Source organism: Enhydra lutris, unplaced genomic scaffold (genome assembly GCF_002288905.1).
Source record: "Enhydra lutris kenyoni isolate GAN:26980312 unplaced genomic scaffold, ASM228890v2 scaffoldscaffold45, whole genome shotgun sequence".
Classification (NCBI taxonomy): domain Eukaryota; kingdom Metazoa; phylum Chordata; class Mammalia; order Carnivora; family Mustelidae; genus Enhydra; species Enhydra lutris.
In genome coordinates this window covers 3,179,900-3,197,973 of record NW_019154129.1, presented here as the reverse complement: position 1 = coordinate 3,197,973, position 18,074 = coordinate 3,179,900, and the positions used below count along the sequence as shown (strand labels likewise).

Below are 18,074 nucleotides of genomic sequence, written 5' to 3'. Positions count from 1 at the left end.
AAACAACAACAACAACAAAAAAAACGGTTTACCTTGAAACCATTTCAAACTTCTGGAAAGAGTGTCAAGGAAGATCCCAGGAACTCCCCCCACCAGCCCTGAATACCCATTATTCACAGTCACCAAATTCTAACATTTTGCCACACTTTTTTGCGATCGGCTCTTCCTCTCTCCATACACATATATGATTTATTTTTTCAGAATCATTTGAGAACCGGTAGCGTCTGTGCTATCTTTACTCGGTTTTTCCAGCATGTCTTTTCTCAAAACAGGGACATTCTCTTACATCATGACAGTACGGTTACTAAATTCAGGCAATTTAACATGGACACAATACTTTTAAAAAAATCTGTCCGTATTCTGCAATTTTGTCCCTTGTTCCAGTCCTGTCCTTTCTTAGTACGGCTCCCCCAAGCCCATTCAAGACCCAGTCTAGATTCATGCAGTGTTTTTGTTTTGTTTTTTTTTTTTTTTAAAGATTTTTATTTATTTATTAGAGAGAGAGCAAGAGGGAGAGAGAATCTGAAGCAGACTTCACGCTGAGTGCAGAGCCCAGCGTGGGGCTCGATCTCTCCACCCTGAGATCATGACCTGAGCCAAAACCAAGAGTTGGATACTTAACAGACGGAGCCACGCAGGCGCCCCTCATATGGCGCTTTTAGTCATGGTGCCTCTTGTGTTTTTCTTTCATCTGGAAGAATACCTCACCTTCCTTTGGCACTGACCTATTGAAAGAGCCTGGGCCAGTTCTAGACTGAGTTCCTCAGTTTGGGTCTGCGTGATGTCTCATGCCATGTCCAGCTGGAAAACCATGGAAGCGGAGTTGTGTCCCTCGGGGGTGTTACAGCTGGGGGGGGTGGTGTTCATCCACTCCGGATTGAGGGGGTTCATTTTGATCGCTGGTCAGAGTGTTGCCTGGTTTCTCCAGTTGTACAGGGACCGTGTCTCCCCTTCGAGAATAAACATTCTCCGGGAAGACATGTGGAGTGCAGTCCCATGTCATGTTCCTCATTCCACTTTCTCTTCTCCACTTAGCATGTATCTCACTTCATTTGTACAGCCACGTTTCCCAAGACTTAGTTCCCCCCAAACAGGAAAACTTGAATGTGTTTTTACTGAAACTGCCCCTTTGCCTACAGTACCCCCATCCAGATGTGTCTCATTCATACCACACAAAATGCTAATGATTTCTCTATGGTGTCTAGATCTAATGTCTTCCTCTCAGACCTTTGGGAGCACTTTGTACTTTTTTGGCAGAGCAACATCTCCCTTTAAAATGTAGAACAGATTTTGCAAAGAAACCAACAAAAAGCTTTGCTCAAAAAGCCTCCAGTAGCTTCTCATCATGGGGAATAAAATCCTTACCATGGCCCAGGCTGATCTAGCCCCAGGCTCCTCCCCCGCCATCTCCCACACTCAGCGCTTATTCCACAGCAACCATAAACCTGTCACACATGTTCTCTACCTCAGGGCCTTTGCACTTGTTGATCCTCAGAACTGATTTGTTCTTTCCCTCAAATATCCACATTTGGCTCCTTAGCTGTATGTCACCTGATTGCATAGGGCCCTCCCTGACCACCCCGTGTTACCTGTTGTCTTTTTTCTCCTGGTACTTATCACCCTCTGGTATCATATTATATATTTTTCAGTTTGTTTCTTGCCCATTTTTTCCCCATTAGAATTTCCGCTCCATGAAGGCAGGGACCTTTGTCAGTTTTGTTCATTGTTGTATCCTTCGCACTTTGGAAACAAGGTGGCCCACAGTGGGTCCCCAGTGACTGTTGTGGAATGAGTGCTTGTAGTGTGAGGTGCCTTAGGCGGGTGTGCGGGGTGGCCGATGGAGGTAAGCTGTAGACTGGGCTCTTGAATTTTCTGGGGATGGGAAGAACAGCGACCAAATAGTCACACCCTAGGTGCGAGAGGGCATCATACACTGGTTATAGACTTGCGTGTGATGACCCAGAGGGTGGCTCCCCCTGCCTAGGCCTTGTCCATGCTCCAGAGGCCGTGTGCTGTATCTAAGGACCGCAGCTGATAGTTTAGAGGTTGGCTCAAGGCTGAGCTTTTTGCAGGGGGGCTGGGGAAAGTTCCAGTGTCTTCTGTTGTAAGACATATGTATCCTTCTCTTCCAGGCCTTGGGATTTTTGCTGTGGATTGTCTGCTGGGCAGACCTCTTCTACTCTTTCTGGGAAAGAAGTTGGGGCAAATTCCTGGCCCCAGTGTTTCTGGTCAGCCCAACCCTCTTGGGCATCACTATGGTAAGTCGGAGCTAGCTATCTGCCAGGCACTGTGGAGGCCAAAACTAGCAGCCAGAGTGTAGAAATTAGAAGATCTCACAATAAAAATCCAAAAATCTGATTTCTCTTGAAAAAGCCAAAGATGGCAACACCAGCCCCGTAGTTTTCTGGGGCAACGATCAGCCGGAGCTGAGAGACGAGTGTAGCCTTGAAGGGGGCCATGTGCTGTGCACTTGGCCCCAGTCCTCACTGTGCCCTGTTGCCTTCCTTGCCCCTGGGGCTGAAAGGCGGCTGCCATCTTTGGTTGTGCCTGCTGTGTTCTGTTCTTGTACTGGCTAGCTTGGCTGTTTATGTTAATTGTCTGGGACCTAATGGGCCCTTGAATTTTCAGCTTCTGGCTTACGGGGTGGGATGCCAAGCGGAATAGGAAAGTACCCTGCCCCACGGGGGTCCATTATTTCATGGGAAACAAAGCCAGAGTAACTGCTTTCTTATAAGCTGACACATTTTAAGTCCTTCATATGTGCCTGGCACCATTTTTGGTGGTTTACATTTCCTGAAATTAGAAATTAGAATTCATCTGTTCTTAGAATAATCTTGTCCCCCTTTGGCAGGGGAGAAGACGAAGGCACAGAGACGTTAAATGTCTGTAGGGTCACACAGCTGAGCAGGGGGTGGTCCCTGTAGAGGCCCTTGTGCCACAGTGATGTGCTCTGAATTCACGGCCCTTCCTGCTTATGGACTCCATACCTGGGTCGTCGGAGGCGCCTGGAAGGTTCTTGGTGAGCCCAGGCCTTGTGCGTTTGAGAATGAGGAGGGAAGCAGGTTCGGGGCAGGATGTTTTGAGCTGGGAGAGCAGTGCATCCAAGGAAGGGCTAGAGGCTGGGGTTGAAGGAGTGGCCGTCTGTGAAGCAGGAATGTGGACTGGGACTTCAGGGTGTGGACAGCAGAGCTGACGGAGATGGGAAGGGAGAGGCGAGCTGGAGCCAGATTGTGGAGGGCTGTGCATCTTTTCATTTTTATTTATTTTGAAGATTTTTTTTTAAAGATTTTATTTATTTATTTGACACAGAGATCACAAGTAGGGAGAGAGGCAGGCAGAGAGAGAGAGGGAAGTAGGCTCCCTGCTGAGCAGAGAACCCGATGCGGGGCTCGAACCCAGGACCCTGGGATCATGACCTGAGCCAAAGACAGAGGCTTTAACCCACTGAGCCACCCAGGCGCTCCAAAGATTTTTTTTCTTAAAGATTTTGTTTATTTATTTGACAGAGAGAAAACACAAGCAGGCAGAGAGGCAGGCAGAAAGAGGAAGCAGGCTCCCTGCTGAGAGCCCGATGTGGGGCTTGATCCCAGGACCCTGAGATCATGACCTGAGCTGAAGGCAGAGGCTTAACCCACTGAGCCACCCAGGTGCCCCTATTTTGAAGATTTTATTTGAGAGAGAGAGAACACAAGCAGCGGGAGTGGCAGGCAGGGGGAGAAGCAGGCTCTCCGCTGAGCAGGGAGCCCAATCCAGGGGACTCGATCCTAGGACCCCGGGATCATTACCTGAGCTGAAGGCAGTTGCTTAACCGACTGAGTCCCCCCAGGCACCCTGTGGATGGTGAATCTTTATTGCACTCGTTAATAGTCCTGATCCCTTTACATATTAACTCAGGGATTTTTGCTCATTATTCCTGCGTTCATAGATAAGCACGTTGAAGCACTGAGAAGTGGAGGAACTGACCCAAGGTCACACAGCCAGTTTGTGGTAGAACCGGGTTCACACCCCAGTGCCTGCTCCACCGTTGGTGGGGTTCTTTGCCAATACCTGGCTCTCCCCGTGGGCTTTGTTCACCTCTGTGTCCCCATAGCTGGGCACCATGTCTAGCGTGCCATAAGCACTCCATAAATATGTCAAGGGTGTTAGGAAATGGAGAGCTTGACTTTCCTGGTCTGAACGTTTGGGCAAGAAGGTGTAAAGGTAAACTAGTTTTGGCTGGAGTGGTTCATACTCCCCAATTTTTCCTGTTCCTGGTCTTCTGATTCTTTATTGACAAGTATGTCTGTGATGCTGGGTTCACAGGTGTGATGGGCTGAGGGTCACTGGGCTTTATGCTGTTTGAGGCTCTGAGCTGGCTAAGAGGTGACCTGGTCTGTGAGATCCTCAGAATCTCTCTTCCCCTGTGGGCTCCATGACAGAGTAAAGGAACAGCCCTTCTGTTCATGCTACAGTGAGAGTCTATGTACATCCCTGGGGGCAGGAGTATGGGATGAGAGCAGTCCACAGATATATTTGTATTTTTACTGTATGCCAGGAATTGGAGATAGGACAGACACAGTCCCTGTCCTCGTGGAGTCTATGCCTGGTTGTGCAAACAGATACTCAACGAATGATTCCCCCAAAATGCACAAAGTGTTTGCTCTTGTGCGAAGTGTCATAGGGGTGAAGTTTGGCGAATGTGTTTGGTCTGGGGGCTAGGGAAGAAGGGGTGATGGAGCTGAGGCTGAGCGGTGAGCAAGATGTTAAAAAGTTGAAGAGGCTGGGGGCAGAGTACTGTCCAGTTGGCGAGAAGAGCATGTGCAGAAGTCCTGGGGTCAGAGAAATGAAGGGGTTGGTCTGTGTGGCTGAGGGAGAGGGATTAAGGAGAAGTGGGGAGTGAGGATGGCAAGAAGGGCAGAGGGCTGACCCCGCAGGACCTGGAGCTTCAGGGTGAGTGGGTTTTGTTTTGTTTTGCATTCCCAAACTTGGGTTCTAAAGCTTTTTTTTGTGCCATGGGCCCTTTTCTCCTTTGCCAGTCAGGTCTGAGGATTATGTTCCTCACATAAATACAAAGGCTCACAAGAAGATGAATCACACACACATATCATATGTGAAGATTTTGTGATTGCGTCTGTGTTTTTACTTGAGGCATAATTTAAATATAGTAAAATTCACTTTTTTAACAAAATGAAAGTTCATGAGTTGTGATAAACCCACATTGCCATGTAACTACCAGCTCCTCGGTTGGTTGAGATCTAGGACTGCCCCATCGCCCTAAAAATGTTCCCTCTGGCTTGCCCCTGCTTTGTGGTCAGCCCCTCCCTCCACACCCCCGTGCCCTGGCAACCGCGGGCGTGTTCTCTGCCCCTATCACTTTGCCTTTTCCAGAATGTCACGTGAACGCACTGTGCTGGCTGGGGCTGTGTGTGGCTGACTTCTCAGACCGGCAGTTCAGCCGCCTTGCGAGTGTCCAAGTTTTTAAGTTGCTCCGTCTGTTTGATGGTGTGGCTTTGCCCCATGTCGTTTTCCCATCGTCCAGTTGCAGGGCCCTGGGTTTGGGAGACGAACTGTACTTAAACACAGTTAGCAAAAGATTAAAAAAACAAAGTAAAAATATACATACATTTCGTATGAAGACCTACGAGCGGGTAGGCTGCCCCTGTAATTTTCAAGTCGTGATGATCACATGCGATCGTGGGAGAGAGCTTCAGCTACGTGTTTGCAGGCACGATTTCTAGTGACAGAGCCCCAGGTCCTGCTCATGCCGTGCGGTGTGTTGCCTCCACTCAGTGACCGGCCGCGCTGATTTGCGGGAACGTGAAGATGTGATTGTTTTTCCGTCCAAGTTCATGGACCTCTGGGTTCTAGCTGCAGCCTGTCCTTGACCCCAGGTTAAAACCCCGAATCCTAAAAGGGAGAAGTTTGGAGCAAGGGTGTGGCATGCCTGGCTCTGTGCATTGAAAAGCCGAGTGTGGCCTCTGAGTGGAGAGTGGATTGGATTGTTGGGGCTGTGGGGGGCCCATAGGGTCACCCAGTATGAGGGGAGGGGGCCGGGGCCAGGGGGAGGAGTGGGTGAACTGAGGACCAGCCCTGGTGGCAGAGCCAGTGTGAGTTGCTGATGGATTAAATGTGGCGAGGGAGGGAGATGGGGGGCCCCCCAAGGAGGATGAATGAGGACAGACAGACGGATGTGCTTCTGGGGAGTAAAGGCAGGTGTCATGGGTGACCTTTAGCTCCTCAGAAGCCTGGTTCATGACTGGCTTGGGGGATGGGCCTCGGGAGGCCAGCTCTGCTTCTCGGGGGAATGACTGTGGCCTTTCTCCTTCTTTTGAGAAAAAGAGGTCTTACCGCTTATTTTCTCTCCCTGATCGTTAAGTCATCTGCGACATGGAGTAATAGCGTCAGGTATCAGGAATGAAATAAAACCCCAGCCTCCCCCGCCTGCTGTCATTCTAACAAAGTCCCCTGCAGATGAGATGTATAGATGGAGGCAGATGACGAAACCTTCATCCCCTTAGGAAGGAGCGCAGTCCTCACTGTTCCCCGAGGGAGGAGAATTAGTCTGTCAGGCCTGGGAATTCAACATAGGTCTGTCCACCTGTAAAGGAAGGGTCGGCCCACTGCCCGTTTTTAAAATAAAGTTTTATGGCCACTCAGCAGTGCCCATTCATTCTGGAAAAAGTGTACCTCTCTCTTGTAAACTGAGCTGCTCCCCGACGTCGTCGTCCTATCCCGGATCTACACACGGTGTCCCGAGATTCCCGCCGCTGTCACGTGAGGTGCTGTGGTCCTCTCTCTCTCACAGGTGAGGCAGCGGAGGCTCCGAGGACATCAGTGGCTTTTCCAGGGTCCCCAGCAAGGCGAGAGCAAGCCTGGCACTGGAGCCGGGTCCTTGCCGGCCTGTTTTTTGGCACGACTGAGCTGAGGGCAGCCGTACTCCAGGACTGCCGTGTGCCGGGACGGTGGGGTCCTGAGCCCTGGTCTTCTGACAACTCCCTTGCATGCTTCTCTCTCGCAGCTGCTTGCTACCTTTTTAATTCAACTCGAGAGAAGAAAAGGAGTCCAGTCCTCGGGGATCATGCTAACTTTCTGGGTTGTAGCCCTACTGTGTGCCCTTGCCATCTTCAGATCCAAAATCATGGCTGCCTTAAAAGAGGTAAGTGGTTGGGGCGCCTGGGTGGCTCAGTGGGTTAAAGCCTCTGCCTTCGGCTCAGGTCATGATCCCAGGGTCCTGGGATCGAGCCTCACTTCAGGCTCTCTGCTCAGTGGGGAGCCTGCTTCCTGCTTCCCTTCCTCTCTCTCTGCCTGCCTCTCTGCCTATTTGTGATCTCTCTCTGTCAAATAAATAAATAAAATCTTTAAAAAAAAAAAAAAAAGAGGTAAGTGGTGGCCTTATTCCACATCTTCCTGCAGCGGCCCCTTGGAAGAGATGTTTGCTCCTTCTAGCTTAGGTGGAAATCACATGTTGCCATGGGAACCAGAGGATGGGTGCTACCTGGGCCCAGCTTCTTTACCAGGGATTTCCCCAGTTCATACTGCCTTTGTTCTACAACTTTCTTTCCTTAGGGCCCTATTTATCTGTGTAGCTTCAGGGGCCCGTGTGGGTTCTCCAGGGGTGGGAGCCACAGACAAATGCACACCACCCTCTGAGCCTCTGTCCTCAGTAAACCGCAAGGCAGGTTGCCTCTAGATGCTGTCAGTCTGGAACAGAGCTCAGTGCAGAGTGGTATTTGCAGAGCAGCTGCTCCCCTGCCCCCCCCATGGAGCCCAATACCTGTCCCCGCGTTACCTCGGTGCCATCAGCTAACACTGGCTAAGAAGTGGTTCTAGTTGCTGCCATATGCCACTCCTGGAAGCCAGAAGGGCGTGCTTTATCAGCTGCTACCCTGCTGTCCTCCGCCACCTTCAAGCTCCTCGGGTCACTGAACGTTGATGAAGCACCTGCAGTGTTTGGGACAGACCATCTTTAGCACTGAGAGCAGCTGACATTTCTTGAGGTCATGTTTCCGAGGTGCCAGGCAGGGACTAAGTTTTTTTTTTTTTTTTTTTCCCATGAGTAATCCTATTAACTGCTCAGAATTACTCCCACGGGGTTTCTGAGCCTCAGCGCTAATTGACATTTTGGGCTGGAGACATCTTTGTTGTGAGGGGCTCTCCTGACCTTTGTAGGCTGTTTGGGGTGGGGTGGGGTGGCATCCCTGGCCACCACCCACTGGGTGCCAGGAGCAGTGCCCAAGTCAACGGTGAGCAAAAGTGTCCCTGGCAACTACCAGGTGTTCCCTGGGCGGTGTCTCCCCGCTCCTCCCCGCCCCTATTGAGAGCCACCCATCCGTTTTTAGAGATCAAAGTGCAGAAAGGTCGAGAGAGTTGGTAGCATCCGGGGGCCAGTACAAGGAGACCCAGGCCCTGACTGTGGGCATGCTTCACTCCCATTCCGGAGCCTCCCTTCAGCATGTTGGCCACCCTCACCGGACATCGGGGACCGCACCGTGGTGTAACCGCTTCTCTCCTGCTGGGGGAGGTGGCTCAGGGCAGGAGACCTTGTTCCTGGGTCTGCAGCCCGCTGCCCCCGGCCTCTGTAGGCTGCTTCCAGAAAGTGACCTTCTCTTCCTCTTCCCTCGGCTCACGTTTAGGATGCTGAAATCGACGTGTTTCGCGATGTCACTTTCTACATTTACTTTTCCCTCGTGCTGATGCAGCTCGTGCTGTCCTGCTTCTCAGACCGACCACCCCTGTTCTCTGAAACCATCCACGACCCCGTAAGTGTGGTCAGAGACATGTGCGTGTGTGTGCGCGTGTGAGGAAAAATACTGCCCTGCGCCAGCTCATGTGGATTAGCTCTCTGTTTCGGGCCAGCGTTGTCTGTCTGGGATCTCATTTCATCTTCCCCAAAGGCGCAGAGAGAGGGTGTATCATCGTCCCACTCTACTGATGGAAAAACAGAGCCTAGCTGTGGCTAGGGGCACTTAATGATTGATAATTGAATAATTAATAATTGTCGATTTATAATAACAATTCATAATAATTCATAATCTAGTCATAATAATTCATAATCACTTATCTGATTCATAATTGTAAACAGCTGTGTCTTGCAGGCTGGTAGGTTTTCTCATTTGGTTTCCATAGTGACTTTAGAACATGTGAGCAAACATTTAAAAGCTGGAAAATTTGTCAGAAATTCTAACTGTGCGGTTTTTCTAGAAAAATGAGGAGTTCTGGCAGTATTAGGACCACTATTCCCCACAGCAGCAGTTGACCTCAGCTGGGAGACGTGTAGCCCTACCTTACCACAATCCCCACCACTCCCTTTTGCATTATATAGTCTTGCTTCCTTTTACGGTCTGTGCCTGGCCCCTGAGGGGATTTGAGTTGGTCTGTCCTGTGAGTTTGAGGCACAGGGAAATCCGTTATGTACCTGCGGATATGAGCGGGATGGTGGCGGTAGGGCCAGTCTTCCTGCTGGTAGAATAAAAGGGAACGTAGTCCTTGGCTGCTCCTACCTCTGTTCTTGCTCTGTTTCCCTCTTTTCCTTCCTCTCCACCCAGTGCCCCGTTCCAGGTTGGGCGCAGGGCTCTGGCAGTGAGTAAAGCAGTTCTTGCCCACCTGAGGCCTGTGTTGTTATGGGGGTGAGTTAGGAGATGGTGGACAAGGAGTAACCCAGGAGCCAAGTATTGTCGGTCAGGTGGCAGTAAATCCTAAGAAGGAGAAGAAAGCATGGACAGGAAATGGATATGTTGTTTGAAGGTCATGGGCAGTTTTGATGTGATAGGAGCCATCAAAGGAGGCCTCCCTCATGAAACCTCTCTGGAGCGAGGGCTCGAGCCGAGCACATGCCCAGAGGAAGAGTGGTCCAGGCAAAGGGGTGGCAAGTGCACAGGCCCTGGGGCAGGAGCTGCTGTGAAATGTCAAGGGAGCAGCAGGAGAGGCCAGTGTGGCTGGAGCAGCGAGAGGCCAGACACGGCTAAGACAAGGCATCCCACAGGTGGGGACAGTGGCCTGTAGTCACATGAGCCATTGGATTTTGTTCTGAGTGGGAGGGGAGACTTTGGAGCATTTATTTGATGCTTTGTTCATGGTTAGTCAACTGTTAACTGGGCAAATTGCAGCCAGAGCAGTTTTCAGCTGCTGTGGCTCCTCTGGGCTTGGCCTGCACCTCAGCAAGGGGCTGAGGCTGCCTTCGTGGGTGATGGAGGCACCTGTGGGGAGTCTGCTCGGAGGAGGTTGACCCTTGCCACCGTGTTTGTTAGAAACCCGTGTCCCGGTGTGTGTTCCGAGAGGCCCCATTCTTGGACTTCCCTGATCGAAGAGGAGCAGTGCTGGAGAAATGTGCAGTGTGTGTGTGTGTGCATGCATGTTGGTGCGTCTACATGTGACACATTTGTGTTCGTCTGCATGAAAATATGTGGGTGCATGTGTGTGTTCATGTGTTCTTACACGTGTGTGCATGTGTTCTTGTACATGTGTATAAAGTTATTGAGGGCAGCAGCCATGCCTGGGACACCCACTGGATCCCAGCTCACGCCTGGCACGAAGGAGAGGCTCAGAGGGCTATGGCTGTCAGGTCTCCCGGGCCAAGTGTTCGTGTGTGGGTGTGGATGTTTGGCCATGGCGTGTCCCCGTCAGGAAACTTTGATTAGATGTCAGGCCGTGCTGTGGAGCTGGTGGGCACACAGAACAAGTCATACCCGCCTGAGTGGCCACAGACCCTGCTCTGCTTGGAGGGTAAACTGAGTCCCGGACAAGCTGGCAGGGTGACCCGAATCTTACCTGGGCTCCCAGACTCCCTGTAACACCTGAGATTCCTCCTTCCTGAAGGGACTGTCTCACATGCCCTGGGCAGGGGGAAGGAGTTTCTGATTTCCAGTTCCCCCTAGGGATTTGGATAAAGCTCCTTTTGCTTCTTTCCTGGGTGCTCGCAGAGCTGGCTTCCTCCTCCTGTTGTACTGTCTGCGTTCCCAGCAGCCAGGGCCGCTTCACCACACCAGGGCAGCTGGAGGCTGGGCTGCAGGGGGCTGGGACACCCCGATTCTTGTCCCCTGCCATTCTTTTTTTTTTTTAATTAGGAATGGAAGCTTAGAGAAGATGATTGGGACTGTTAGATACTAACTTACATCCTGAGTCTGATGGGGGCAGCGACAGGTGTCACGGAAGAGGAGCCTCTGGTTGGAGTTGGGTAGATCCGGGGCTTCCTCTAGCCCTTCAGCATTCATTAAGCATCTGTCGTAACCTCTCCATGGTTCTGGGGACACAGCAGGGTGTGCAGTTGACGTGGTTCGTGCATCACTACGGTTATCCGCTACCCCGTAACAAAGCACCTTGAATTTGGTTCCATAAAACAAAAGGAGTTTATCCTTAGGTTTCTTCATCCTGGGCATTGCCCAGGCTCAACTGGGCAGCAACCCTGCGGGGTCTCCCCAACAATAGCCAACCTCGCTCATGTGTCTGGTGGTTAGCGCTGGCCCCGAGCCCGAACCTCTGATGGAGTCTGACAGTCCACATCTTCATGGCCTGGGTGACATCACAGTGTGGCGGCGCGCGTCTAAGAACAAGTGTTCCTAGACAGAGAGCTGGGTGGAAGCTGTGTCACCACTTATGACCAAGTCCCAGCACCCCATGGTGTCACTCCTGCCACACTCTCTCGATGGAGGCCATCCCAAAAGTCGGCTTGAGTTTGAGGGGTGGGGACATAACCCACACCTCTAGGTGGGGGCAAGGTCATAATAAGAGCTTGTGGGGTGGCTGATGATGTCTGGCCGTAATTTGGAGCACAGTTTATGGGGTAACCTCAGGAAGCTTGCGGCCTCACAAGGGACAGTCATCGATGGGGTGAGCAAACAGCTGTGCAACTCCAGTCGTGAAGAAGCCTGGGAAGCCTGAGAATCGGGGTGTAGGACTTAGATTTGTAACCTCAGGCAAGTCCCTCCTCCTTCCAGAACCTCAGTGCTGCCTTCTTGAAATGGGTCAAGGCTCCATGTGGTGCTTTCGGCAGCCCCTTCCCCCAGGGACCTGAGACCTGTGATGAGGAGAGGAGCACACTGTTAGGTGCTTTCTCTGCCTATCTCCCCTTCATCATCAGGGCTTGCTTCAGAGATGAAGAGAATCTGGCCCCAGCTGCCCTCCTGAGGTCAGAGCCTTGGTCATAGGTTGCTTATTCTTGGAGGTGGCAGTCAGCTGTGCTCCCGGAGTGGCCTGGGTCAGGCAGGGTCTGTGGGAGGGGGAGCTGACAGCACTGGGCTTCTCTGGGCTCTCTCCAGCTGAGTCACGAAGCCAGTGTCCGCCCCAGCTGGCCCTCTGCCATTTGCATGACTCAGACATCTGTTCTGGTCTTGGTTTTTTGGTGGGGCTGCTCCCCTCTCTCCTCCAGGCCTGCAGCTGCCTAGAATCTGGGAGCGGCTGACCAAGCCTTACAGGCTCTCCTGGGGTTCCTGTCTGGCTCCAGCCTATGATCCTTCGGCTTGCAGGCCCGGAGGCTCCTGCTTAGGGTGGAGTGGGAGGGAGGGAGGAGGTGTTTCCATTTGCGCTTGGAGACATCAAGGGCAAACGTGGTCAGTAGCATAAACTCCCACTTCTCAGAGCGGGATCATTGGACCAGCTGTATCAGCGTTCCCCAGGTGCTGTTAGAAATGCAGTGTCTTCAGGGCACCTGGGTGGCTCAGTGGGTTAAGCCTCTGCCTTCGGCTCAGGTCATGATCTCAGGGTCCTGCGATCAAGCCCCGCATCGGGTTCTCTGCTCTGTGGGGAGCCTGCTTCCCCCTCTCTCTCTGCCTGCCTCTCTGCCTACTTCTGATCTCTGTCGAATAGATAAATAAAATCTTAAAAAAAAAAAAAAAAGAAATGCAGTGTCTTGGCCAGCTGAGCCCTGCTGTATCAGAGTCTCACTTTAATAAGATCCACGGGTTGAAAAGCATTGGTTTAGCACATTTAGGAAAATCCCTTTGCTCATATGTTGTAAGAGGTATTTTTAGCCCTGTCCATAAATAAGGAATATAACCCCCCGCAACCAGTATTTTGCTGTGAATACGTCAAACTTGCAGAAAAGTTGAAAGAATGACACAGCGAGTACCCATCTACTCACCAGTCTGCTTTCACAGTTAACATTTTGGGAACCTTGCTTCATCACGGATCCGGCTGGCCAGCCAACCAGCCAGCCAACTGCCTGATTTTTTTTTTTTTTTTTTTTTTTTTGGTAGCTGAAACTTAACTTGGAAATTCTTGGTATCCTTCCCCCAAACACTTGGCCATGCCAAGAGTTCCGTATCTGTTTAACATTTCTGTTTTATTTTCTTAAAGCAGAATTTATATAGTGAAACTGCTGAATCTGACGTGACTGTTTGATGTCTGCTGACAAAAGAGTACCCCAAGTCCCTATTAAGATCTAGAACATTACCAGGACCCCAGAAAGTTTCCTGCTGCCCCTCCTGGTCTGTCTCTGCCCTGCACACCCCAGAAGCAGCCGCGGAGCTTGGACTATTTATGAAAGCATCGTAAACCCGGTGTCAAAGGCTTTTCCCCCTTCTGCTGTTGGTCGTTAGTAGTTCCATGTTGTGCGAGACCCAGGGGTGGGGGGTGGGGCTTGGTGCTTAGCCAGACTCTGAGAACGGAAATGAACAAACTTGACCATCGAGGAGAGGGCAGTGGGCAGATAAACCAACAGCTCTAGGCTGGCCAGTGGGCTCTGAGGCTAGGCACGTGCTGGGGGTGCAGGGGCCCGGTGGAGAGGTTCCCAGCTCAGCCTGGGGCTCCAAGGCTAGCATCCAGCGGAGGAGAGACATTGGTCAGGCCAGCAAGGCTGCACGGGAAGGTCCTCCTGGCAGAGGACCGAGCATGTGCAGAGACCCAGCTGTATGCAGGAAACCATGGGTGCTGGGGAGCTGTGTGGTCTGCTTGGTTGGGCTGGAGGGGCTGGGGAGCCGAGCGTGCAAAATCAAGGGTAGACCTGGGTGTCACCCTGAGAACTTGTGATCTTGACCCGATGGAGGATTCTCGGCATGGGGAGTGACACTCTCAGGTTGGAGGACCCCCCCCCCCACCTCCGGCTGAGAGGAGGAGGGTGTGTGGAACACGAAGAGGCTGGTGGCACTTATAGCATTTCCAGAGGTGCAGGCGGGTCAGGAGGGAGGTTGAGCTGGACGGTGACCATCTGCGTTGTTACTGTTGTTTTTTTTTTTTTAAAGATTTTGTTTATTTATTTGACAGAGATCACAAGTAGGCAGACAGGCAGGCGGGGCGGTGGGGGGGGGGAGCAGGCTCCCTGCTGAGCAGAGAGCCCGATGCGGGGCTCGATCCCAGGACCCTGGGATCATGACCTTAGCCGAAGGCAGAGGCTTTAACCCACTGAGCCACCCAGGCGCCCCAGTTACTGTTGTTTTAACATAGTCCATTCGAAGCAGCTCCGTGAGGCAGGACGGTGAGCCTCCCCTCATTGTAAGAGGAGAACACGGAGCGCCAGAGTGCTGGAGGGTCTTGCCTAAGATGAAAAGCCCTTCTCCTGGGTTAGTGCACTTGGGTGTGCATCATATGGGAGGCCTGGTAAACCGCGGACAACTGATTCCCACCCCGAGTCTGTGCCAGTACATTTGGGTGGGACCCAGGTTTTGCGTTTCTAACAGCAACTCAGGCACCGTGGCTGCTGGTGATGGGGGGGGCACATTGGAGCACCCGTGCCCTCAGCCGTGCTGCTGTATCTCGCACCCCTTATTGCTGGGTGTGAAGGCAGTGCAGAGTGTGAGCTAACCGGCAGAATCAGCGCCAGAAAAGCAGTGCGGGGACCCAGAGACCATGTGACAAAAAGGCCACGGTGCTGAAGGAGCCAGCCAGGGTCCCCAAACTGCCCGGGGTGAGCTAATGAATGATCAGTCCTCAAAGAACCAGTGCCTGGGACTGTTGTACCAAATGGGTTTAAGCTGCGTGGTTTATGGCCAAATCGGCGAGTGCCAGATACAGATGCCAAAGAATGTGGCTTTCCATCTATGGTGCGCACATCAGACTTTCTTCCCACCCTTCACTTCATCCAAGGCTTGTCTGAGTCTTTCTCCTTTCTGAGTGAATGGGGGGCCTGGTAATAAGACTCCTCCTTGCTGGAACGGGAGCTGCTCCGCCCCAGCCTCAGTGGCTGGGAGGCCCCGAGGTGGTAGCTTTGAGAATGTTCTGCTTGGTTTCGGTTGAACGGGATGCTCTCTGGGTTCTCATCCAGCACCCGTGCCCTTTGTTTTTCTTCTTTAGTTTTCACTTCTTGACTCCTCCAGACTTCAAGTTGTCTGTGATCATATAAGGCCTTCGATATCAGGTAGGGACTTCCAGAAACCAGCTCCCAACCTTAAGAGATTTCCTTCTCTGCGCTGGCGACACGGGCCTTCTGTCAGAATGACAGGACGGCTTCTCGTAATCTGAAAATCCCCATTTGGAAGCAAAGGCGGGAGGAGGCGAATTGGACAAAGCTCTTGGAGCATGCAAATTAGAAACTGTGAAATGTTCTTATAAATAACGCGATCTCATTGCATTTGCCGGGGGAATTTTCTCGCAGCAGCTGGGATTTTTCCTGGCCAGAGTTGAGGATGAATCTTTTCCCTCTGGGCCGTTGTTTCTTACAGTCTCATGGGTACAGACTCCATTTGTATCCAGGAGGGTGGAGAAGGAATGAACTCGCCTTCAATTCCATAATCGGAAGGTTGCTTCGGTCCTGCTCCACGGCTGGAGGTGCCTGATTTTGAGAGAATGCCAGGATTTGGGGACCTCTCCTTTGTGCATATGCCTAACACCGGGCTGTTTGCAGTGGGGCTCGTGGTGAATGAGAAAAAAACATTGTACCCTTGCGAATGAGAAAAAGACATCGCACCCCGCTTGTGTGGGCGGCTGACTTTGGGCCTGGCCCTGCGTCCTTCGGGCTGACGCAGCCCCTCACAGGCATGGGACTTGGAGTCTTGAGATGGGCACGGGCTGCCTCTCAGCCCCGACCTGCCCCACTGCCGGGCATCTCTGTGCAAGGTCTGTAACTCGCACAGCGACTCTGCATGTTGAAGCCGAGAGTGAGAGAAGCCCGGGTTTGGAGGCAGACGGCCGTCGTTTGAGCCCTGGTTTTATGCCTTAGTAGTCCCTGTTTCAGGGTGTTGGGAGCTCTGGCAGAAGCAGAGCTTAACCAGCTCTCTCTGTAGCGAGCCAGACGGTAAATACTTAGGCTTTGTCGACCACGTAGCTCGTGCTGTGGCTACTCCCCTCTGCCGTCGGGGCTCGGAAGCAGACATGGACAGGTGTGAGTGAGCCATGATCACCATGTGCCAGTCGCAGCTTCCTGACACGCAGCCAGCCCGTGGGCGTCTCTCTGCCAGCCCTCGTGGAAAGCATCTGGTTCGGTGCTCGGTGTGCCGGGGGCTGCGAGAAGCAGAAGACGTTATCGTTACTGTTTCAGATTTAGTATTAATACCATTACTACCGCTTCTTCCAGCTGTCACCCTGTGCCAGGTACTATTCTAAGGAATCTTCACATGTTCCATCTTGTTCAGTCTCCTCGCCAGGTAACTTGGCTGAGGTCCCGTAGCTGGTAAGTGGCAGGACTGGGATTGGGAGCCTCCCTCTCTGATCTCCTTGCTGTTTGCTGCCTCTCGTGTAAGCAAGCCCCCGGCCCCCATCTCTCTCTGGCACCTTCATTTTTCTTCTTCGTTGTGGCTCTCCTGTTGATACTTAAATATTTTATCATTTTTATCATTTATCATTTTGCTAATTGTCCATCCCAGGTGGGAAGCGTATCAGGTGGGGACCTCTCCGTCTTGTCTGGTCCCCAGCCACCTCTTGGCATCTAAGCAGGCCCTCCCTAAATATTTGCTTAAGAAATAAATGAGTCATTGTCGGCTGTGCCCCACCCCCTTCCATTTCCCCTTCCCCACTGGAACCCCACCTTTTCACCCTGGGGTGGAATCGGGCTACAGTCCAGGTGTATTCGAGATTGACATGATAACCCATCCACCACCAGCCTCCTGAGCAAATGCCGCCGCCGCCGCCTCCTCCACGAATAATGTTGCCATGCTGGGTTGGAAAAGCTCCACCTTACAGCACAGTCCTGTGGACTCAGTCATTTGTCCCTCCTTGTAGTCGCGTGAGTAGGCTGAGCAGCTGACGTACCGCTCCCTGTCTCCCAGATTCCAAAACCGAGGCTTCAAGCTGGAGGCACTTGCCCCGCCTCATTCAGTGAGAAAATGGCCTCCCAAGGATTTGAACTCGGGCTCCAAAGTCTGAACTCACTGTCCTTTAGGTTGGTCTGGAACACAGGTCTTTGAGGCAGACAGCACCTGCTTGCTTTATTAAAAATCTCCTGAGGCCAGGGCCCAAGCTCACAGGCACTGATCTGAGCTGGTCTGGAGTGGGTGTTCAACGGGTTTTCTAGGCTGGACTCTGGTGCAGGTGGGGCTGGGAGCCTCCTGACACCCTTCTGGTCCCTGCGTGGAGCCCGGTGGTTCTGGGCCCAGGATGCGTGTTTTTGTCCATAGGGAAGCTTCTCGTTTAGCTTTTTCTGGAAGCTTGCACACGTATACGGAAGTAGGCAGCAGCGTGTAACAGACAGCCGTAGACTGCCTTTGTCCTGCACCTCCCTGTGTAAGTACTTCAGTACCTGTCTCTGAAAGCCGGGGAGTTAAACACGTTTAGTAACTTTTTATTTGGAAATAAACTCGGCTTAGCAAAGGTTGCATGAATAGAATTCCTGTGTGCCCTCCACCCACCTCTCCCAGTGAGACTGTCTGAAAGATAAGGATTTTAAACAGCCCAATGGTGACCCCACTCTCTGGCCTAAAAGCATTCATAGTAATCATTGGGTATCACCGAGTATTCTAGTAATCCACTGCGGTTGCAAAATGGCCCATTGTCTTAATGTTCTGTCATTCATTCTTTGCTTATTAGCTGGACTGTATTTTGGCGGTGGCGGAGGGACAGAGGAGAGGGAGAGAGAGAGAATCTCAACCACGCTCCGTGTCCAGCAGAGAGCCCGACGAGGGGCTCAATCTCACAACCCTGAGGTCATGGACCTGAGCCAAAATCAAGAGTTGGAGGTTTAACCAACTGAGCCTTCCAGTTGCCCCGGCTGGACTGATTCTATGCAAAGACAT

At 52.0% G+C, this 18,074-nt stretch overlaps 1 protein-coding gene across 1 annotated transcript in view; it reads left to right on the top strand.

Moving 5' to 3' along the window:
- Positions 1 to 18,074, top strand: part of LOC111156238 (ATP binding cassette subfamily C member 1) — a 131,608-nt gene that overhangs the window by 38,847 nt on the left and 74,687 nt on the right. The window contains exons 3-5 of the mRNA XM_022516989.1: positions 2,133 to 2,258; positions 6,998 to 7,135; positions 8,613 to 8,738. Of these exons, the coding sequence (XP_022372697.1) occupies positions 2,133 to 2,258; positions 6,998 to 7,135; positions 8,613 to 8,738 (390 nt within the window). The remainder of the gene's footprint in view (positions 1 to 2,132; positions 2,259 to 6,997; positions 7,136 to 8,612; positions 8,739 to 18,074) is intronic.